The sequence below is a fragment of the Bombina bombina genome, chromosome 10, assembly GCF_027579735.1.
Source record: "Bombina bombina isolate aBomBom1 chromosome 10, aBomBom1.pri, whole genome shotgun sequence".
NCBI classification, from domain to species: domain Eukaryota; kingdom Metazoa; phylum Chordata; class Amphibia; order Anura; family Bombinatoridae; genus Bombina; species Bombina bombina.
The window spans coordinates 150,194,731-150,212,737 of NC_069508.1; the positions used below are offsets into that span (position 1 = coordinate 150,194,731).

Below are 18,007 nucleotides of genomic sequence, written 5' to 3' on the forward strand. Positions count from 1 at the left end.
TACCAGTTTTGTGGCTCTACCGTTTGGCCTAGCGTCAGCTCCAAGAATTTTTTTCAAAGGTTCTCGGTGCCCTTCTGTCTGTAATCAGAGAACAGGGTTTTGGTATTTCCTTATTTGGACGATATCTTGGTACTTGCTCAGTCTTCACATTTTCGCAGAATCTCATACAAATCGACTTGTGTTGTTTCTTCAAGATCATGGTTGGAGGATCAATTTAACAATCAGTTCATTGTTTCCTCAGACAAGGGTAACCTTTTTAGGTTTCCAGATAGATTCAGTGTCTATGACTCTGTCCTTGTCAGATAAGAGAAGTTTAACATTGATATCAGCTTGTCAAAACCTTCAGTCACAATCATTCCCTTTGGTAGCCTTATGCATGGGAAATTTTAGGTCTTAGGACTGCCGCATCGGATGCGATCTCCTTTGCTCATTTTCACATGCGACCTCTTCAGCTCTGTATGCTGAACCAGTGGTGCAGGGATTACACAAAGATATCTCAATTAATATCTTTAAACCGATTATACGACACTCTCTGACATGGTGGACAGTTCACCATCGTTTAGTTCAGGGGGCTTCTTTGTTCTTCCGACCTGGACTATAATCTCAACAGATGCAAGTCTTACAGGTTGGGGAGCTGTGTGGGGGTCTCTGACGGCACAAGGGGTTTGGGAATCTCAGGAGGTGAGATTTCCGATCAATATTTTGGAACTCTGTGCAATTTTCAGAGCTCTTCAGTCTTGGCCTCTTCTGAAGAGAGAGTTGTTCATTTGTTTTCAGATAGACAATGTCACAGCTGTGGCATACATCAATCATCAAGGAGGGACTCACAGTCCTCTGGCTATGAAAGAAGTATCTCGAATTTTGGTTTGGGCGGAATCCAGCTCCTGTCTAATCTCTGCGGTTCATATCCCAGGTATAGACAATTGGGAAGCGGATTATCTCAGTCGCCAAACGTTGCATCCGGGCGAATGGTCTCTTCACCCAGAGGTATTTCTTCAGATTGTTCAAATGTGGGAACTCCCAGAAATAGATCTGATGGCTTCTCATCTAAACAAGAAACTTTCCTGGTATCTGTCCAGATCCTGGGATCCTCGGGCGGGGGCAGTGGATGCATTATCACTTCCTTGGAAGTATCATCCTGCCTATATCTTTCCGCCTCTAGTTCTTCTTCCAAGAGTATTCTCCAAGATTCTAAGGAATGCTCGTTTGTCCTGCTGGTAGCTCCAGCATGGCCTCACAGGTTTTGGTATGCGGATCTTGTCCGGATGGCCTCTTGCCTTTTTTTCCATCAGGATCTCAAATCCTTAAATTTTAAGGTATAGAGTTTGAACGCTTGATTCTTGGTCAAAGAAGGTTTCTCTGACTCTGTGTTTAATACTATGTGACAGGCTCGTAAATCTGTATCTAGTGAGATATATTATAGAGTCTGGAAGACTAATATTTCTTAGTGTCTTTCTCATCATTTTTTCTTGGCATTCTTTTTGAATACCGAGAATTTTTCAGTTTCTTCAGGATGGTTTAGATAAAGGTTTGTCCGCAAGTTCCTTGTAAGGACAAATCTCTGCTCTTTCTGTTCTTTTTTCACAGAAGGATTGCTAATCTTCCTGATATTTCATTGTTTTGTACAAGCTTTGGTTCGTATAAACCTGTCATTGAGTCAATTTCTCTTCCTTGGAGTTTGAATTTGGTTCTGGGGGCTTTTCAAGCTCCTCCTTTTGAACCCATGCATTCTTTGGTCGTTATATTACTTTCTTGGAAAGTTTTGTTTCTTTTGGCCATCTCTTCTGCCAGAAGAGTGTCTGAATTATCTGCTCTTTCTTGTGAGTCTCCTTTTCTGATTTTTCATCAGGATGAGGCGGTGCTGCGAACTTCTTTTGAATTTTTTACCTAAGGTTGTGAATTCTAACAACCTTAGTAGAGAAATTGTGGTTCCTTCATTATGTCCTAATCCTATGAATTCTAGGAGAAATCATTGCATTCTTTGGATGCTGTTAGAGTTTTGTATTATTTGTCATCTTTTCCGGTTCTAGAAAAGGCCAGAAAGCTTCTGCCATTTCTTTGGCATCTTGGTTGAAATCTTTATTTCATCATGCTTATGTCGAGTCGGGTAAAACTCCGCCTCTAAGGATTACAGTTCATTCTACTAATTCAGTTTCTACTTCCTGGGCGTTTAGGAATGAAGCTTCGATTGATCAGATTTGCAAAGCAGCAACTTGGTCCTCTTTGCATACTTTTTCTAAATTCTACCATTTTGATGTGTTTTCTTCTTCTGAAGCAGTTTTTGGTAGAAAAGTACTTCTGGCAGTGGTTTCAGTTTGAATCTTCTGCTTGTTTTTCATTAAACTTTATTTTGGGTGTGGATTATTTTCAGCAGGAATTGGCTGTCTTTATTTTATCCCTCCCTCTCTAGTGACTCTTGTGTGGAAAGATCCACATCTTGGGTAGTCATTATCCCATACGTCACTAGCTCATGGACTCTTGCTAATTACATGAAAGAAAACATAATTTATGTAAGAACTTACCTGATAAATTCATTTCTTTCATATTAGCAAGAGTCCATGAGGCCCGCCCTTTTTTGTGGTGGTTATGATTTTTTTGTATAAAGCACAATTATTCCAATTCCTTATTTTATATGCTTTCGCACTTTTTTCTTATCACCCCACTTCTTGGCTATTCGTTAAACTGAATTGTGGGTGTGGTGAGGGGTGTATTTATAGGCATTTTAAGGTTTGGGAAACTTTGCCCCTCCTGGTAGGAATGTATATCCCATACGTCCCATATGTCACTAGCTCATGGACTCTTGCTAATATGAAAGAAATGAATGTTACGGTTACCCTTAGTCTCGCTGAGAGATGGACCGCTTAGTAGCCTGGATCCCTATTGCTAAAGAGGGGAGAAGCTGCTTTCCATAGTATTCTATATGAGTCTCGCAAATATAGAATAATCTCCCTTAGCTGTAGTACAGCTAGGATACCCTTCTGCCCACAAAAACGAGTCAACGCTGCGATTGAGGGTCAAACAAGAACTCAGCACTGGGATGCCCAGCCTGCTTTTTATTAAGGTTACATGCACACAGGCAGGGGGGGGGAAGCACAAAATCCCCCATCACACATTTAGATAGAGAGCACTGTCCTTTGACAGGCCACAATAGGATTACAGTACTTAAGATAACAAGTTTACAAGTTCATCTTATCAATTAGCAGTCTGGCTCCAGAGGTGATTAGACAATGGGATTGGTTATCCCTAAACTTAGAGCTGAGGCCAGCAAAAATGTGTATTTAGGCAATAGTTTCTAAAAGCTGAAAAAAAAGAGTTAACTCTTTATGAAATGATACTTGTTACGGTTTTCTTGGAGCCCTTCTTAGGCGCTGGCTTGCTGGTTCAGGCATTGCTGCTGGGAAATAAGCTCTTCACAACAAAATAACTAATGCTTCTGTAACAGTGCTCCCTTTCTGTGGAACACTCTGGCAGACACGGTCTGACCCCTTTTCGGGGCAGACTAAGGCTGTCCAGACCGCTGGTTATGCGGGGCTGAGGTCTGTTTGTCTGGACAACCCGTCGGCGTTGCCATTCTGTTTCCCAGGTCTGTAAGTAATGGTGAAATTGAAGGGTTGCAACGATAAGCTCCAACGTAATAGCCTGCCGTTATCTCCAGAGACCCGGTTCAGCCACACCAACGGGTTATGGTCGGTGACCAGAGTGAACTCCTGACCATATAAATAGGGAGTCAATTTCTTTAATGCCCACACCAAAGCCAAACACTCCTTTTCGACTGCTGCATAGCTGACTTCGCGGGGCAGGAGCTTCCGGCTGATGTAGGCAACTGGATGCTCCCCTCCATCTTCGCCTACTTGGCTGAGGACAGCTCCCAGCCCGAACATGGAAGCGTCTGTATGGACGATAAAACGTTTGTTAAGGGCTGGGGCCGCCAAGACAGGAGCGTTAATTAGAGCATTTTTGAGAGCCTGGAAAGCCGTTTCACAGTGGGGAGACCACAGGACCTGTCGAGGTAAGTTCTTCTTGGTCAAGTCAGTCAGGGGTTTGGCAAGTGTGCTGTAGTCTGGTACGAACCGTCTATAGTACCCTGCCGTGCCCAGGAAGGCTAGGACCTGAGTCTTAGTGATGGGGGTGGGCCAATTGGCGACAGCTTCTATTTTGGCCGGCTCTGGTCGCTGCTTTCCACACCCCACCCGGTGACCCAGGTACTGTACCTCGGCCATCCCAAAGTGGCATTTTTCTGGCTTCAGAGTCAGGCCAGCAGCCCAGATCTGATCCAGAACCATTCCCACATGAGCTAAGTGGTCCTCCCAGGACTCACTGTGGATCGCTATGTCGTCCAGGTAGGCGCAAGCAAAACTCTGGAAGCCATCCAGGAGCCTATCCACCAAGCGCTGGAATGTAGCTGGGGCATTCTTCATCCCAAACGGCATTACCCTAAACTGATATAAGCCGAATGGGGTGACGAATGCCGACTTGGGGATAGCCTCCGGGGCCAGGGGAATCTGCCAGTAACCTTTGCAGAGGTCAATAGTGGTCAGGTAATTTCCCCTGGCTATACGATCGAGTAGCTCGTCTACCCTGGGCATAGGGTAAGCGTCCGTCACGGTATTTTCATTGAGCCTCCGATAGTCTACACAGAACCGGGTGGTCCCATCTTTCTTGGGCACCAAGACAACTGGGGAGGCCCATGGACTATCGGAGGGCTCAATTACCCTGAGCTGGAGCATCTCATCGATCTCCTTCTTCATTCCTGTCCTAACTGCTTCGGGGATTCGGTACGGAGCCTGGCGCAAGGGAGCTTGTCCCGGAGTATCTACCTGGTGGGTGGTTAAAGTAGTGTACCCTGGCTTCGGGGAGAAGGTGAGGTGTTTGGACTGGAGGAGTTGGTTGAGCTGCTCCCTTTCAGTGGGGCTAAGTCGGTCCCCTATCTGAACCTGCGCCACTATACCTGTGGGGAGACTCTTTTCTAATAGGTCTGGAATGGGTAAACTGTCGGGGTCTTCCTGAGGGGAACAACATACGGCCGTCACGTTCTCTGGTCGCTCAAAATATTCCTTGAGCATGTTTACATGGAATGTCTTTCTAAGATTGTTGTCATGGCAGCTAGCTATCACATAAGTGGTGTCTCCCCTTTTCTCTACGATCTGGTAGGGACCCTGCCAGGACGCCTGCAATTTGTCTGTCTTCACCGGCTTAAGTACTAACACCTTTTGTCCTATGGTGAAGATTCTCTTTCGGGCCCCCCGATCGTACCATACTTTCTGTCTTCTCTGGGCCAACTGGAGATTAGCCCGCACGGATTTGGCTAATTGCTCCATTCGGTCCCTGAGTTCCAGCACGTATGGCACAATGGGGACACCGTCAGCCTCCATCTCTCCCTCCCAGTGCTCCCGGATCAGGTTTAGGGGTCCCCGTACCTTTCTTCCGTAGAGCAACTCGAAGGGAGAGAACCCTGTCGTTTCCTGGGGCACCTCCCGATAAGCAAATAGGAGGTGCGGCAGGAAGCGTTCCCAGTCTCGGTATTCCTGAGTGAACGTCTTGAGCATTTGCTTGAGGGTCCCATTGAAACTCTCACACAGCCCGTTCGTCTGGGGGTGGTATGGGGAGCTCAGGAGGGACTTAATTTTGCAAACCTGCCACAGTTGTTGGGTTAATTCAGCCGTAAATTGGGTGCCTCGGTCGGATAGGATTTCTTTTGGAAATCCTACCCGGGAGAACACCTGTACTAGTGCATTCGCTACCGTATCCGCTTGTATGTTGGATAGGGCGACAGCCTCTGGGTACCTGGTAGCGTAGTCCACTACGGTAAGAATGTAGCGCTTACCGGAGGGACTAGGGGTAGCCAGTGGTCCCACTAGGTCAATAGCAACCCGGCTGAAGGGTTCCTCTACAATGGGCATATTTACTAGCTGGGCTTTAGGGTGATCGCCTCGCCTTCCTACTCGTTGACACACATCGCAGGTTTTACAGTAAGTTCTAACGTCAGCGTGCACCCCTGGCCAAAAGAACGTGTGAGTAATGCGGTGTAGGGTACGGGTAACGGCTAGGTGGCCTGCTAAGGGGATGTCGTGGCCTATTTTGAGGATTTCTTGACGGTATTTGTGGGGCACTACCAGCTGTCGCCTACGCTGTCCCCTTTTCTCTGTCCAGCGGTATAGTTTCCCTTTTTCCCATAAGAATGTTTCGTTATCTGCCCCGCCCCCTCCGGTCTCTGCTCGTTCCCGGTACTTTTGTAAGGTCGGGTCAGTCTTAGACTCTGCCTCGAAAGCATCTGGGGTGTCCCAGGGTATGGGGCCTAACCTGTCAGGCAAGGTCGGGGTAGGTCTTACCTGTGTCTCCCGCACTGGTGAGAGCTCTCGCTCGGTCCGGGCTTGGGCCCGTGTAGTCACTGGGTCCGCCTCGTTGTTGCATACTGGAGCATAGGCAGAAGTCATGGGGCCCAAATCGTTGCCCAGTAGTACTTCGGCAGGTAAATTATCCATTAGGCCCACGTTCACAGCCCCCTTTCCCGCTCCCCAATCAAGATGCACTTTAGCTGTTGGAATTTTGTACACATCCCCCCCCGCCACTCTAACGGCCACAGTCTGTCCGGATCGCTTGTGCTCTGGCACCAAATGACTCTGTACCAGCGTGATAGTAGCCCCTGTGTCTCGCAATCCCTCGGTAGATCGCCCCTCGAGCCATACCCTCTGCCGATGGTGCTGGCGGTTATCTGAGGCAGCATATACAGGGTCTGCCTCGTGAAGCGGCCCCACATATCCCTCCATAGGGGCCTCTTGGTTAACACAGAGGGCCCGGGCCGGACGATAGGACCCAGAGGGGTAATTGTAATTCCTGGGTGTCTGGTGCGTATTAAGGGGGCAGCTAGCCATGAAATGCCCTGGTTGCTTGCATCGGTGGCAAGTCGGTCTGTGACGCTCAGAGCTGTTATTGGGTGGTCCTGAGTGTCGGACGGGCCCTGTGGGCACCGGGGCTCGGAATTCAGCACGAGGGGGTGCACGGTAAACCTCTCTCGGTTCGACCCGTGCTGGAGCTCGGTAGTTCATGGGTTCGTGAAGACGGGAGTCATAATGTTCATCGGCCAATTTGGCTGCTTCTTCTAAGGTAGAAGGCCGCCTGTCTCGCAGCCATTCCTTCCCTTGCTGTTCCATGCCATTATAAAAATGTTCTAAGAGAAACAATTGTAAAATTTCCTCCCCAGTCACCGCTTTACTTCCGCTCAGCCAGTGATTTGCCGCTCTCCGCATTCGGTGCGCCCATTCCATATGGGTATCGTTAGGCTTCTTTTCCGTGCCCCGAAACTGTCGGCGATACGTGTCCGGAGTTACAGCGTACCGTCGCAACAGTGTCTCCTTAACTAGCTCATACTGTGTCACTTCCTTAGCACCCAGAGTACGAAAGGCTTCCAGGGCTCGCCCGGATAGTTTCCCAGACAATATCGTGGGCCACTCTCTGTTGGGAATCTGGTGCAGGGCACATTGCCTTTCGAAGTCCGCCAAATATTCATCAATCCCTGTCTCGCTCTCTAGAAAGGGTCGAAATGCCGTATAGGGTATCTTGGGCCTCCCAGCATTTTCGACAGGGATGATTACCTGCGGGGCTACAGCATTGCGGTGTGCGTTCGCTAGGTTGAGTTTGTGGGCTCGAGTCTCTCGTATATCCTCGTCCGCCTCCGCCATCAACTGCTGTACCAATTCCATGGAGGGGTTCGGCCCGTATAATGAGAGCCTTTCCCGAACAATCCTGTTTTTTTCGTCACTAATCGTGGTCGGTGTTTCCGCCATTGTGAAGCTCTGATCCAGTTCGTTCAATTCTGCGATCAGCTCTCTCCTCGTCCGGTTGCTGGCGTACCCCCCTCTGCTTTCAAGTAAATCATTTAGGGTTGTACGCTTCAATTTTTCGTAAGCGCTCTCCATCCGTTCTGTACCTCTCCTAGGAAATCCAGGAAAATCCCGCCGCTGCCGCCAAATGTTACGGTTACCCTTAGTCTCGCTGAGAGATGGACCGCTTAGTAGCCTGGATCCCTATTGCTAAAGAGGGGAGAAGCTGCTTTCCATAGTATTCTATATGAGTCTCGCAAATATAGAATAATCTCCCTTAGCTGTAGTACAGCTAGGATACCCTTCTGCCCACAAAAACGAGTCAACGCTGCGATTGAGGGTCAAACAAGAACTCAGCACTGGGATGCCCAGCCTGCTTTTTATTAAGGTTACATGCACACAGGCAGGGGGGGGGAAGCACAAAATCCCCCATCACACATTTAGATAGAGAGCACTGTCCTTTGACAGGCCACAATAGGATTACAGTACTTAAGATAACAAGTTTACAAGTTCATCTTATCAATTAGCAGTCTGGCTCCAGAGGTGATTAGACAATGGGATTGGTTATCCCTAAACTTAGAGCTGAGGCCAGCAAAAATGTGTATTTAGGCAATAGTTTCTAAAAGCTGAAAAAAAAGAGTTAACTCTTTATGAAATGATACTTGTTACGGTTTTCTTGGAGCCCTTCTTAGGCGCTGGCTTGCTGGTTCAGGCATTGCTGCTGGGAAATAAGCTCTTCACAACAAAATAACTAATGCTTCTGTAACAATGAATTTATCAGGTAAGTTCTTACATAAATTATGTTTTTTCATAGAATATATTTTACAGTTTATATTGCCAGACATGCTTTATTTTGTTCAGGTGAGTTTTTTTTTTTTTCAACTTCCCATGTTGTATACAGTGTATGGGTCAATTTATTAAAGGCTTTGCAAGCCTTTCAACCCCCTATGACTGCAGGTTCTCACAAGAGAGCCTGCAGTATGTATTTAACAAGCAGTTGTCATCAGACTGCTTCTTTCCTAACCTTTCATTTCGATCTCCTTGGTTTCATCCAACCGTGGAGATTAACAGCTCCTGCCCGCTCATCATAGGCTGTGCATGGGCAGGGGGCGGAATTGCACGCAAGCACAAATTAGCGCTCGTGTGCAATGCTGAATTCCGCCAGCGGTGAGCTGCTGCGACAGGGGCGCGTATATGCTCCTCTGTCCGCCGCACCTTGATCGACCCCTTAGACTTCTAATCTTGAGCAGGACAATTAGACCACATTGTATTAGTCATAGACGGATGAAAATACTGAGCTCCTTTTGTAAACAAAAAATTATCTGAAAACAGCTGGTTTGTCTGCGCAGTAAACTGTATCATATTATTACCTATTTGTTATATGATGGCGTGGTGTGTGCGTGCATAGTGATACTGGATATTTACAAAAGGGTTTGGTTACCCAATCAATAAAACTAACATGATTCTTTCCGACCCTAATTCAAGGAACTAAACCTAAGACATCACTTAAAGGGACATAAAACAAGTTGGGATAGAGTCAAAATATAATATTTACTTTAATTACTTTACCTGCAAATTTATACTGCAGTGCCTCGCCATTAACACTTTCTTTTAAGTTTCCAAATTGTATAGCTCTAACTCCCCCCCCCCCCCCCCACACACACACACACACACACTTCCTTCTATGGCTGCATCTATATCCACCTTTGATTTGGTAGAATACAAGACTTTAACAGTCATTATCTGCTGGAGCAAGCCTAGAAGCAAATAAGCTGCTATGAACTCAGTTGAAATACAATGCCTGTGTTTCTGATGCTAAACACTGATAAGGGGAGGTGGATCAGACTACACCAGACAGCATGGCTATGTAATTAATTTTGCTTATTTTTGAAAATTATTTTAAAATACTTGCCAGCAATGTCAAACAATTTTTTTATGCAATTTTTTTTTTACTTAATTAGCCCTTTTAAGATGTGCACAGATCTCAACCTGTTTTATGGCACTTTAAAGGACCAGTAAATACAGTAGGTTTGCATAAGCAACACATGCATGATAACAAGACAATGCAATAGCACTTTGTAAGAAAAAATATTCCACTCATTTGAAGTTCAGACTAATTTGTGTATTTCCACTTCTCCCCTCTTAATGTGACAACCATCAGCCAATCACAAATTTATATACGTATATTGTGTGAATTATTGCACATGCTCAGGAGCTGGTGATTCAAAGTGTAAATATAAAGACTGCACATTTTGTTAATGGAAATAAATTGGAAAGTTATTTTAAAAATTGCTGCTCTGTCTGAATTATGAAAGTTTAATTTTGAATAGTGTTCCTTTAAAAGATCTGCTTTAGATGCAATATATGTTTAATAGTGATTAGTTAAAGGGACAGTAAAAGTCAACATTTTAAACCTTCATGATTAAGATAGAGCATGCAATTTTAAACAACTTTCCAATTTGATTTCTCATCACTCGCCTCATTTTCTTGATATCCTTTGTTAAAGAGTAAACCTAGGTAGACTCGGCAGCAGTATTGCACTTCTGGGAGTTGGGTGTATTTCACTCATCTCTAAAACATGTACTGGTCACACCTATCCTCAAACAACCTTCTCTTGATCCAACCTCCCCATTCAATTACCACCCTATTTCCCTACTCCCTCTTGCCTCAAAGCTTCTTGAAAAGCTAGTATATGCATGCCTATCCCATTTCCTCACATTAAATTCCCTCCTTGACCCACTGCAATCTGGATTTCGCCCCCATCACTCCAGAGACGGCAATCGTTAAGGTTACCAACGACCTACTTACAGCAAAAGCCACTTCTCTCTGCTTATCCTCGATCTGTCTGCAGCCTTTGATACTCTGGACCACCCTTTTTACTCCAAACCTTTGGCATTTGTGACACAGCCCTCTTGTGGTTCTCTTCCTACCTGTCTAACAGTACCTTTAGTGTAGCCTTCTCTGGGGCTTCCTCTGCCCTGCTACCACTTTCTGTTGGGGTACTGCAAGGCTCTGTCCTCGGTCCCCTTCCCTTATTCTACACGTCATTAGGTTCCTTAATAAAGTCCCACGTGTTTCAATATAATTTGTATGCCAACACCCAAATCTATCTCTCTCCACCAGACCTATCTCCTCCCTTGTTAACCTGTGTCACGGTCTCTCATATCTCATCTTGGATGTCCTCTCACTACCTTAAGCTAAATCTCTCCAAAACTGAGCTCCTTATTTTCCCCCCTTCTAAAATCTCCACCCCCATCTCTGTTGACAACTCCATTACCCCTACCCCACATGCCCAATGTCTTGGGGTCACATTTGACTCAGATCTTTCTTTTACTCCTCACATTCAGTCCTTGGCTAAATCCTGCTGCTTCCACCTTTTTTTTTAAAAAAATCTCTAAAATTGGACATTTCCTTAAACAAGACACGACTAAGATTTTAATCCACTCTCTCTCATCCTTTCCTGCCTCGACTACTGCAGCTCTCCCTAGCTGCCGCCTAGCTCCTTTACAATACACAATGAATGCCTCTGCCAGGCTCATCTTCCTTTCATGTTGCTCTATATCTGCTGCACCTCTCTACTAATTCCGTCACTGGCTTCCTCTTGCCTCCAGGATTAAACACAAAATTCTGACATACAAGGCCCTCCAGTCCCCTTAGCTCTGTTCACAATCTTACTCTACTCCTCTCGTTACTGCCTCACATCCCCGTTTACAGGCGTTCTCCAGACTGGCTCCCATCTTGTGGAACTCTCTGCCTTTCTCAACAAGACTCTCCCCTAGTTTTTGAAGTTTCAAGCTCTCGATAAATACTCTACTGTTCAGGGATGCATACAACCTACACTAACCTTTCCTATTGCCAGTTCCTCTCCTCCATTGCTATCTGCCATGAATCCCCTTAGCATGTAAGCCTAAGACCCCGACTGTTTGCAGATCACCTTCATAAGAGCTGACTACATTAGTCCGACTCGGCAGGGCACTCTACCCATTTGCTACCTATAAATGTTGCCTTGTATACCGCATATGTTTATAGCACAGCGGAATCTGTTGGCGCTCTACAAATAATTAATCAGTGAAGAGGCATATATTTGTAGTCAAACAACTAGCTTCCAGCAGTGAATTGCCAAGATAAGACTTTGATTTAGACCGAACATCCATATGTTAAACAACTATCCAAAATACTTTAGTTATCAAAGTTTAGTTTTGAGTTTATTGGGTTTTTTTTTGTTTGTTTTTTATTTTGTATTTCTTTTATTGTCCAGATGTTTCTGGGACAGATGGGTGCAAGTTTTGTGTGTGTGTTTTTTTTCTTGTTCTTTGTATAAATAAAAGTACAGTATATGGTACAAGGGGAATGGTAAACTTAGACTTTGGAACACTTGCTATTTATGTGTTTAATAAAACAAAAACTTTTTAAATTAAATACCCGATAATCAGTCAATTTTTGTTTTCTCTCCAGTTTTCATAACATTGAAATAAAAAGCGATACTTTGACAAGCAGAGGTGTTGTGTTTTCCTGTTATTTCTAGCAATACCATAAATTTGCTCATACTTCATTTATGTTTTTACTTGGGAGACTCTACTAAAGCTTTTAAAACCCGGGGGGGGGGGGGGGGAGAGGGGAGACATGCACATTTAATTACCCTTATCTTTTTATATTCTTCCTGTAAATACGTCATCCTGCAAATTACTCCTTAACCTACAACCCTTCAACTGGATATCATGTCCTCTTGTTCAGTTTGCTCTTTTTGAAAAAAAAAAAATACTTTTATCCCCAACATTATTGAATCTAATAAATGTACATGAAACACTTTGAAATTGTAATATAAAATGTCATATTATATGGTTTAGGAAAAAGCGCACACCTAAAACATAAAAAACCCCTAAAACCTTTGTGCAGTGGACTTGTAATGAGCGGCGTTGACCGTATTGGATGGTGGTGGCCCCATATATCTTTCCTACTGGTTAAAGATAATTGATGAAATTGAAACAATTTTACAGAAACCCTTCCCTCGGACACTTTGGTCTTGCTCCTTAACTAGTCCCCTAAGATATCTTACTCTGCTCAAATTATGGTGTATGGTGCTAGATTTTTAATACCGTAGAGAAACTCCATAGTGTCCATGTGGAGAAATAGTCTGTGCTAAATAGATACTTAGGTAGGCATCTGGAGCACTACAGGGCAGGAAATAGTGCTGCCATTTAGTGCACTTGCAGATACTTATATTCTTGCAAAACTGCTGCCATATAGTGCTCCAAAAATCGGCCGGTTCCTAAGCATACATCCCTGCTTTTCAATAAATGATACCAAAGGAACAAAGAAAAAATTAATAGAAGTAAATTAGAAAGTTGTTTAAAATCGCATACTCTATCTGAATCATGGTAGAAAAATGTGGGTTTTTAACGAAGATCAATGTTAAGTTATGGCAACTAAGTATGCTAAACTGGTCCTTACATTTTGTATTTACTGTTACATTCAAGAAAAGTTCCAGCTTACTTGCTTGTCCTATACATTTCAGTCTTTTTTTTTTTTTTTTTTTTTTTTTTTTTTATTGCCCTGTTATTAAAGGACCATTCAATGCAGTAGCAAGTGCATAATAAAGACAATACAATAGCACCTACTCTAAACTTCAAATAAGCACTAGATTTTATTTCTCACAAATTTATTTTTTCTCCCATCTTCTGGCCCCCTGTATCATGTGATAGACATCAGCCAATCACAGACTAGTATGCGTATACCCTGTGAGCTTGTGCACATGCTCAGTAGGATCTTGTTCCCCAGAAAGTGTCAATATAAAGAGCATTATTTGATAATGGATGTAAATTGGAAAGTGTCTTAAAACTGCATGTTCTGTCTGAATCATACAAGTTTTTATTTTGACTTGAGTGTCCCTTTAATTGCTTCAAGAAAGCTCGTTAGGAAAAAAAAAAGTAATGGATACATTGCAAAGATTTTTTTTAATTTTATTTTATCAATGGTTGGTATAGCAGTCTCAAACGATGCAGGGTTTGCAATAAAATGACAATAGCAATTATCTACTCCATTAAACACTCCAATAAATATACCTGGATTAGCTCATCTAAAGAAGACCAAGAGATGGGTGAGTTTGGCTACTAAAAAAAATTTGCAGCGGATGTGTGTAGGCTATGTTTCCCTATATTTAAGCCTTATTTCCTCTGCGGCGGCCAGTTAAGGACCGTTATTAATTTAGTTACTTATGTATGTTTTGTATGCATGTACCTGATCAGAGATCAACAAATTTGTTTAAAATTTGATATCTAGTAAGAATATTTGGGCCAGACAGATATTTTTATATATATTGAGAATAACCGTGAAAGTCTAGGTGCCAGGCAGAATAAAGTACATTGCAAAGTGTAATTTGTCGCTTAATGTCCCTATAGATCTCTGTGCTCATCAATGTCGTCACTGTGGATGATTTTTATGTTGTGTATCGACAGCACTTCTGCTACGTACTCATGTCGGCTATTATTGTTTTGCAGAAAGAAATTTTCCCGCAGCATTCAGATGACAGTATTTACTATGATAATTGGAGCATTTATAGCTGCCAGGTAAGTGCACAGTTACAGTACAGCTGATTTGCTAGTGGCATCCATCTGGTGTCTTTGCTTTTTTCTTACAAATTCTTAGTGCAATGTATGTGAGCAGGTATGTTTACATGGTTGCCCCGGGGGTAAAACGTTTTGATAGTGTCCCAAAATGAGTGATTTAAAAATAAAATAAAATTCCCCTTGTTAATTTCTAATAATCAATTGCAACTTGATAGCTGATTAATAGAAAATTTTAAGTGCTACTATCACAGCCAATAAAACCAATCAGTATGGTGGTTGTCCAGTAAACGCCAGTCTCTGTGTCTCTCTGGTGCTCTTTTTTTTCACATTCTCTTTGACGTTTGCTTTCACTCTTTTCCATGTGTGGTGGTGGTTTTGTGTGTGTGGGGGGTTTTCTCCACCCTTGCGCTCTTTCTCTTATACCTTTTACACGTGTAATACCTTTATTATCCTTGTTCTGGCTCTCAAAGTAAGTAAACTTATTTTCTCCAACATAGGTGTGTCCGGTCCACGGCGTCATCCTTACTTGTGGGATATTCTCTTCCCCAACAGGAAATGGCAAAGAGCCCAGCAAAGCTGGTCACATGATCCCTCCTAGGCTCCGCCTACCCCAGTCATTCTCTTTGCCGTTGTACAGGCAACATCTCCACGGAGATGGCTTAGAGTTTTTTAGTTAGGAGAACAAGGGATGGGGTTCTACTCCAATCTGTTCATAGTTCCCAAAAAAGAGGGAACGTTCAGACCAATCTTAGATCTCAAGATCTTGAACAAGTTTCTCAAGGTTCCATCGTTCAAGATGGAAACCATTCGAACACTTCTTCCTTCCATCCAGGAAGGTCAATTCATGACCAAGGTGGATTTCAAGGATGCGTATCTACATATTCCTATCCACAAGGAACATCATCGGTTCCTAAGGTTTGCATTCCTGGACAAGCATTTCCAGTTCGTGGCATTTTCTTTCGGATTAGCCACTGCTCCTAGGATTTTCTCATAGGTACTAGGGTCCCTTCTGGCGGTGCTAAGACCAAGGGGCATTGCTGTAGTACCTTACTTGGACGACATTCTGATTCGAGCGTCGTCCCTTCCTCAAGTAAAGGCTTACACGGACATTGTCCTGGCCTTTCTCAGATCTCACGGATGGAAAGTGAACGTGGAAAAGAGTTCTCTATCTCCGTCAACGAGGGTTCCCTTCTTGGGAACTATAATAGACTCCTTAGAAATGAGGATTTTTCTGACAGAAGCCAGAAAAACAAAACTTCTAGACTCTTGTCGGATACTTCATTCCGTTCCTCTTCCTTCCATAGCGCAGTGCATGGAAGTGATAGGTTTGATGGTAGCGGCAATGGACATAGTTCCTTTTGTGCGCATTCATCTAAGACCATTACAACTGTTCATGCTCAGTCAGTGGAATGGGGACTATTCAGACTTGTCTCCGAAGATACAAGTAAATCAGAGGACCAGAGACTCATTCCGTTGGTGGCTGTCCCTGGACAACCTGTCACAAGGGATGACCTTCCGCAGACCAGAGTGGGTCATTGTCACGACCGACGCCAGTCTGATGGGCTGGGGCGCGGTCTGGGGATCCCTGAAAGCTCAGGGTCTTTGGTCTCGGGTAGAATCTCTTCTACCGATAAATATTCTGGAACTGAGAGCGATATTCAATGCTCTCAAAGCTTGGCCTCAGCTAGCAAGTTCATACATCAACCATCAGGGGGGAACAAGGAGTTCCCTAGCGATGGAAGAAGTGACCAAAATCATTCTATGGGCGGAGTCTCACTCCTGCCACCTGTCTGCTATCCACATCCCAGGAGTGGAAAATTGGGAAGCGGATTTTCTGAGTCGTCAGACATTGCATCCGGGGGAGTGGGAACTCCATCCGGAAATCTTTGCCCAAGTCACTCAACCGTGGGGCATTCCAGACATGGATCTGATGGCCTCTCGTCAGAACTTCAGAGTTCCTTACTACGGGTACAGATCCAGGGATCCCAAGGCGGCTCTAGTGGATGCACTAGTAGCACCTTGGACCTTCAAACTAGCTTATGTGTTCCCGCCGTTTCCTCTCATCCCCAGGCTGGTAGCCAGGATCAATCAGGAGAGGGCGTCTGTGATTTTGATAGCTCCTGCGTGGCCACGCAGGACTTGGTATGCAGATCTGGTGAATATGTCATCGGCTCCACCATGGAAGCTACCTTTGAGAGACCTTCTTGTTCTAGGTCCGTTCGACCCACTCCAGCTGACTGCTTGGAGATTGAACGCTTGATCTTATCAAAGCGAGGGTTCTCAGATTCTGTTATTAATACTCTTGTTCAGGCCTGAAAGCCTGTAACCAGAAAAATTACCACATAATTTGGTATATCTGTTGGTGTGAATCTGCAGGATTCCCTTGGGACAAGGTTAAGATTCCTAAGAGTCTATCCTTCCTTCGAGAAGGATTGGAAAAAGGATTATCTGCAAGTTCCTTGATGGGACAGATTTCTGCCTTGTCTGTGTTACTTCACAAAAAGCTGGCAGCTGTGCCAGATGTTCTAGCCTTTGTTCAGGCTCTGGTTAGAATCAAGCCTGTTTACAAAATTTTGACTCCTCCTTGGAGTCTCAACCTAGTTCTTTCAGTTCTTCAGGGGGTTCCGTTTGAACCCTTACATTCCGTTGATATTAAGTTATTATCTTGGAAAGTTTTGTTTTTGGTTGCAATTTCTTCTGCTAGAAGAGTTTCAGAATTATCTGCTCTGCAGTGTTCTTCTCCTTATCTGGTGTTCCATGCAGATAAGGTGGTTTTGCGTACTAAACCTGGTTTTCTTTCAAAAGTTGTTTCTAACAAAAACATTAACCAGGAGATAGTTGTGCCTTCTTTGTGTCCTAATCCAGTTTCAAAGAAGGAACGTTTGTTGCACAACTTGGATGTAGTTCGTGCTCTCAAATTTTACTTAGCAGCTACTAAGGATTTCAGACAAACTTTGTCTTTGTTTGTTGTTTATTCTGGTAAACGGAGAGGTCAAAAAGCAACTTCTACCTCTCTCTCTCCTTCTGGATTAAAAGCATTATCCGATTGGCTTATGAGACTGCCGGACGGCAGCCTCCTGAAAGAATCACAGCTCACTCCACTAGGGCTGTGGCTTCCACATGGGCCTTCAGGAACGAGGCTTCTGTTGATCAGATATGTAAGGCAGCGACTTGGTCTTCACTGCACACTTTTTCTAAATTTTACAAATTTGATACTTTTGCTTCTTCTGAGGCTATTTTTGGGAGAAAGGTTTTGCAAGCCGTGGTGCCTTCCATTTAGGTGACCTGATTTGCTCCCTCCCTTCATCCGTGTCCTAAAGCTTTGGTATTGGTTCCCACAAGTAAGGATGACGCCGTGGACCGGACACACCTATGTTGGAGAAAACAGAATTTATGTTTACCTGATAAATTACTTTCTCCAACGGTGTGTCCGGTCCACGGCCCGCCCTGGTTTTTTTAATCAGGTCTGATAATTTATTTTCTTTAACTACAGTCACCACGGTAACATATGGTTTCTCCTATGCAAATATTCCTCCTTAACGTCGGTCGAATGACTGGGGTAGGCGGAGCCTAGGAGGGATCATGTGACCAGCTTTGCTGGGCTCTTTGCCATTTCCTGTT

General features: G+C 44.1%; 1 protein-coding gene across 1 annotated transcript in view; it reads left to right on the plus strand.

Annotated features, from left to right (window-relative positions):
• LOC128640926 (UDP-N-acetylglucosamine/UDP-glucose/GDP-mannose transporter-like) overlaps positions 1–18,007 on the plus strand; it is a 153,398-nt gene that overhangs the window by 58,587 nt on the left and 76,804 nt on the right. Inside the window, exon 6 of the mRNA XM_053693386.1 lies at positions 14,318–14,386. Coding sequence (XP_053549361.1) covers positions 14,318–14,386 — 69 coding nt within the window. The remainder of the gene's footprint in view (positions 1–14,317; positions 14,387–18,007) is intronic.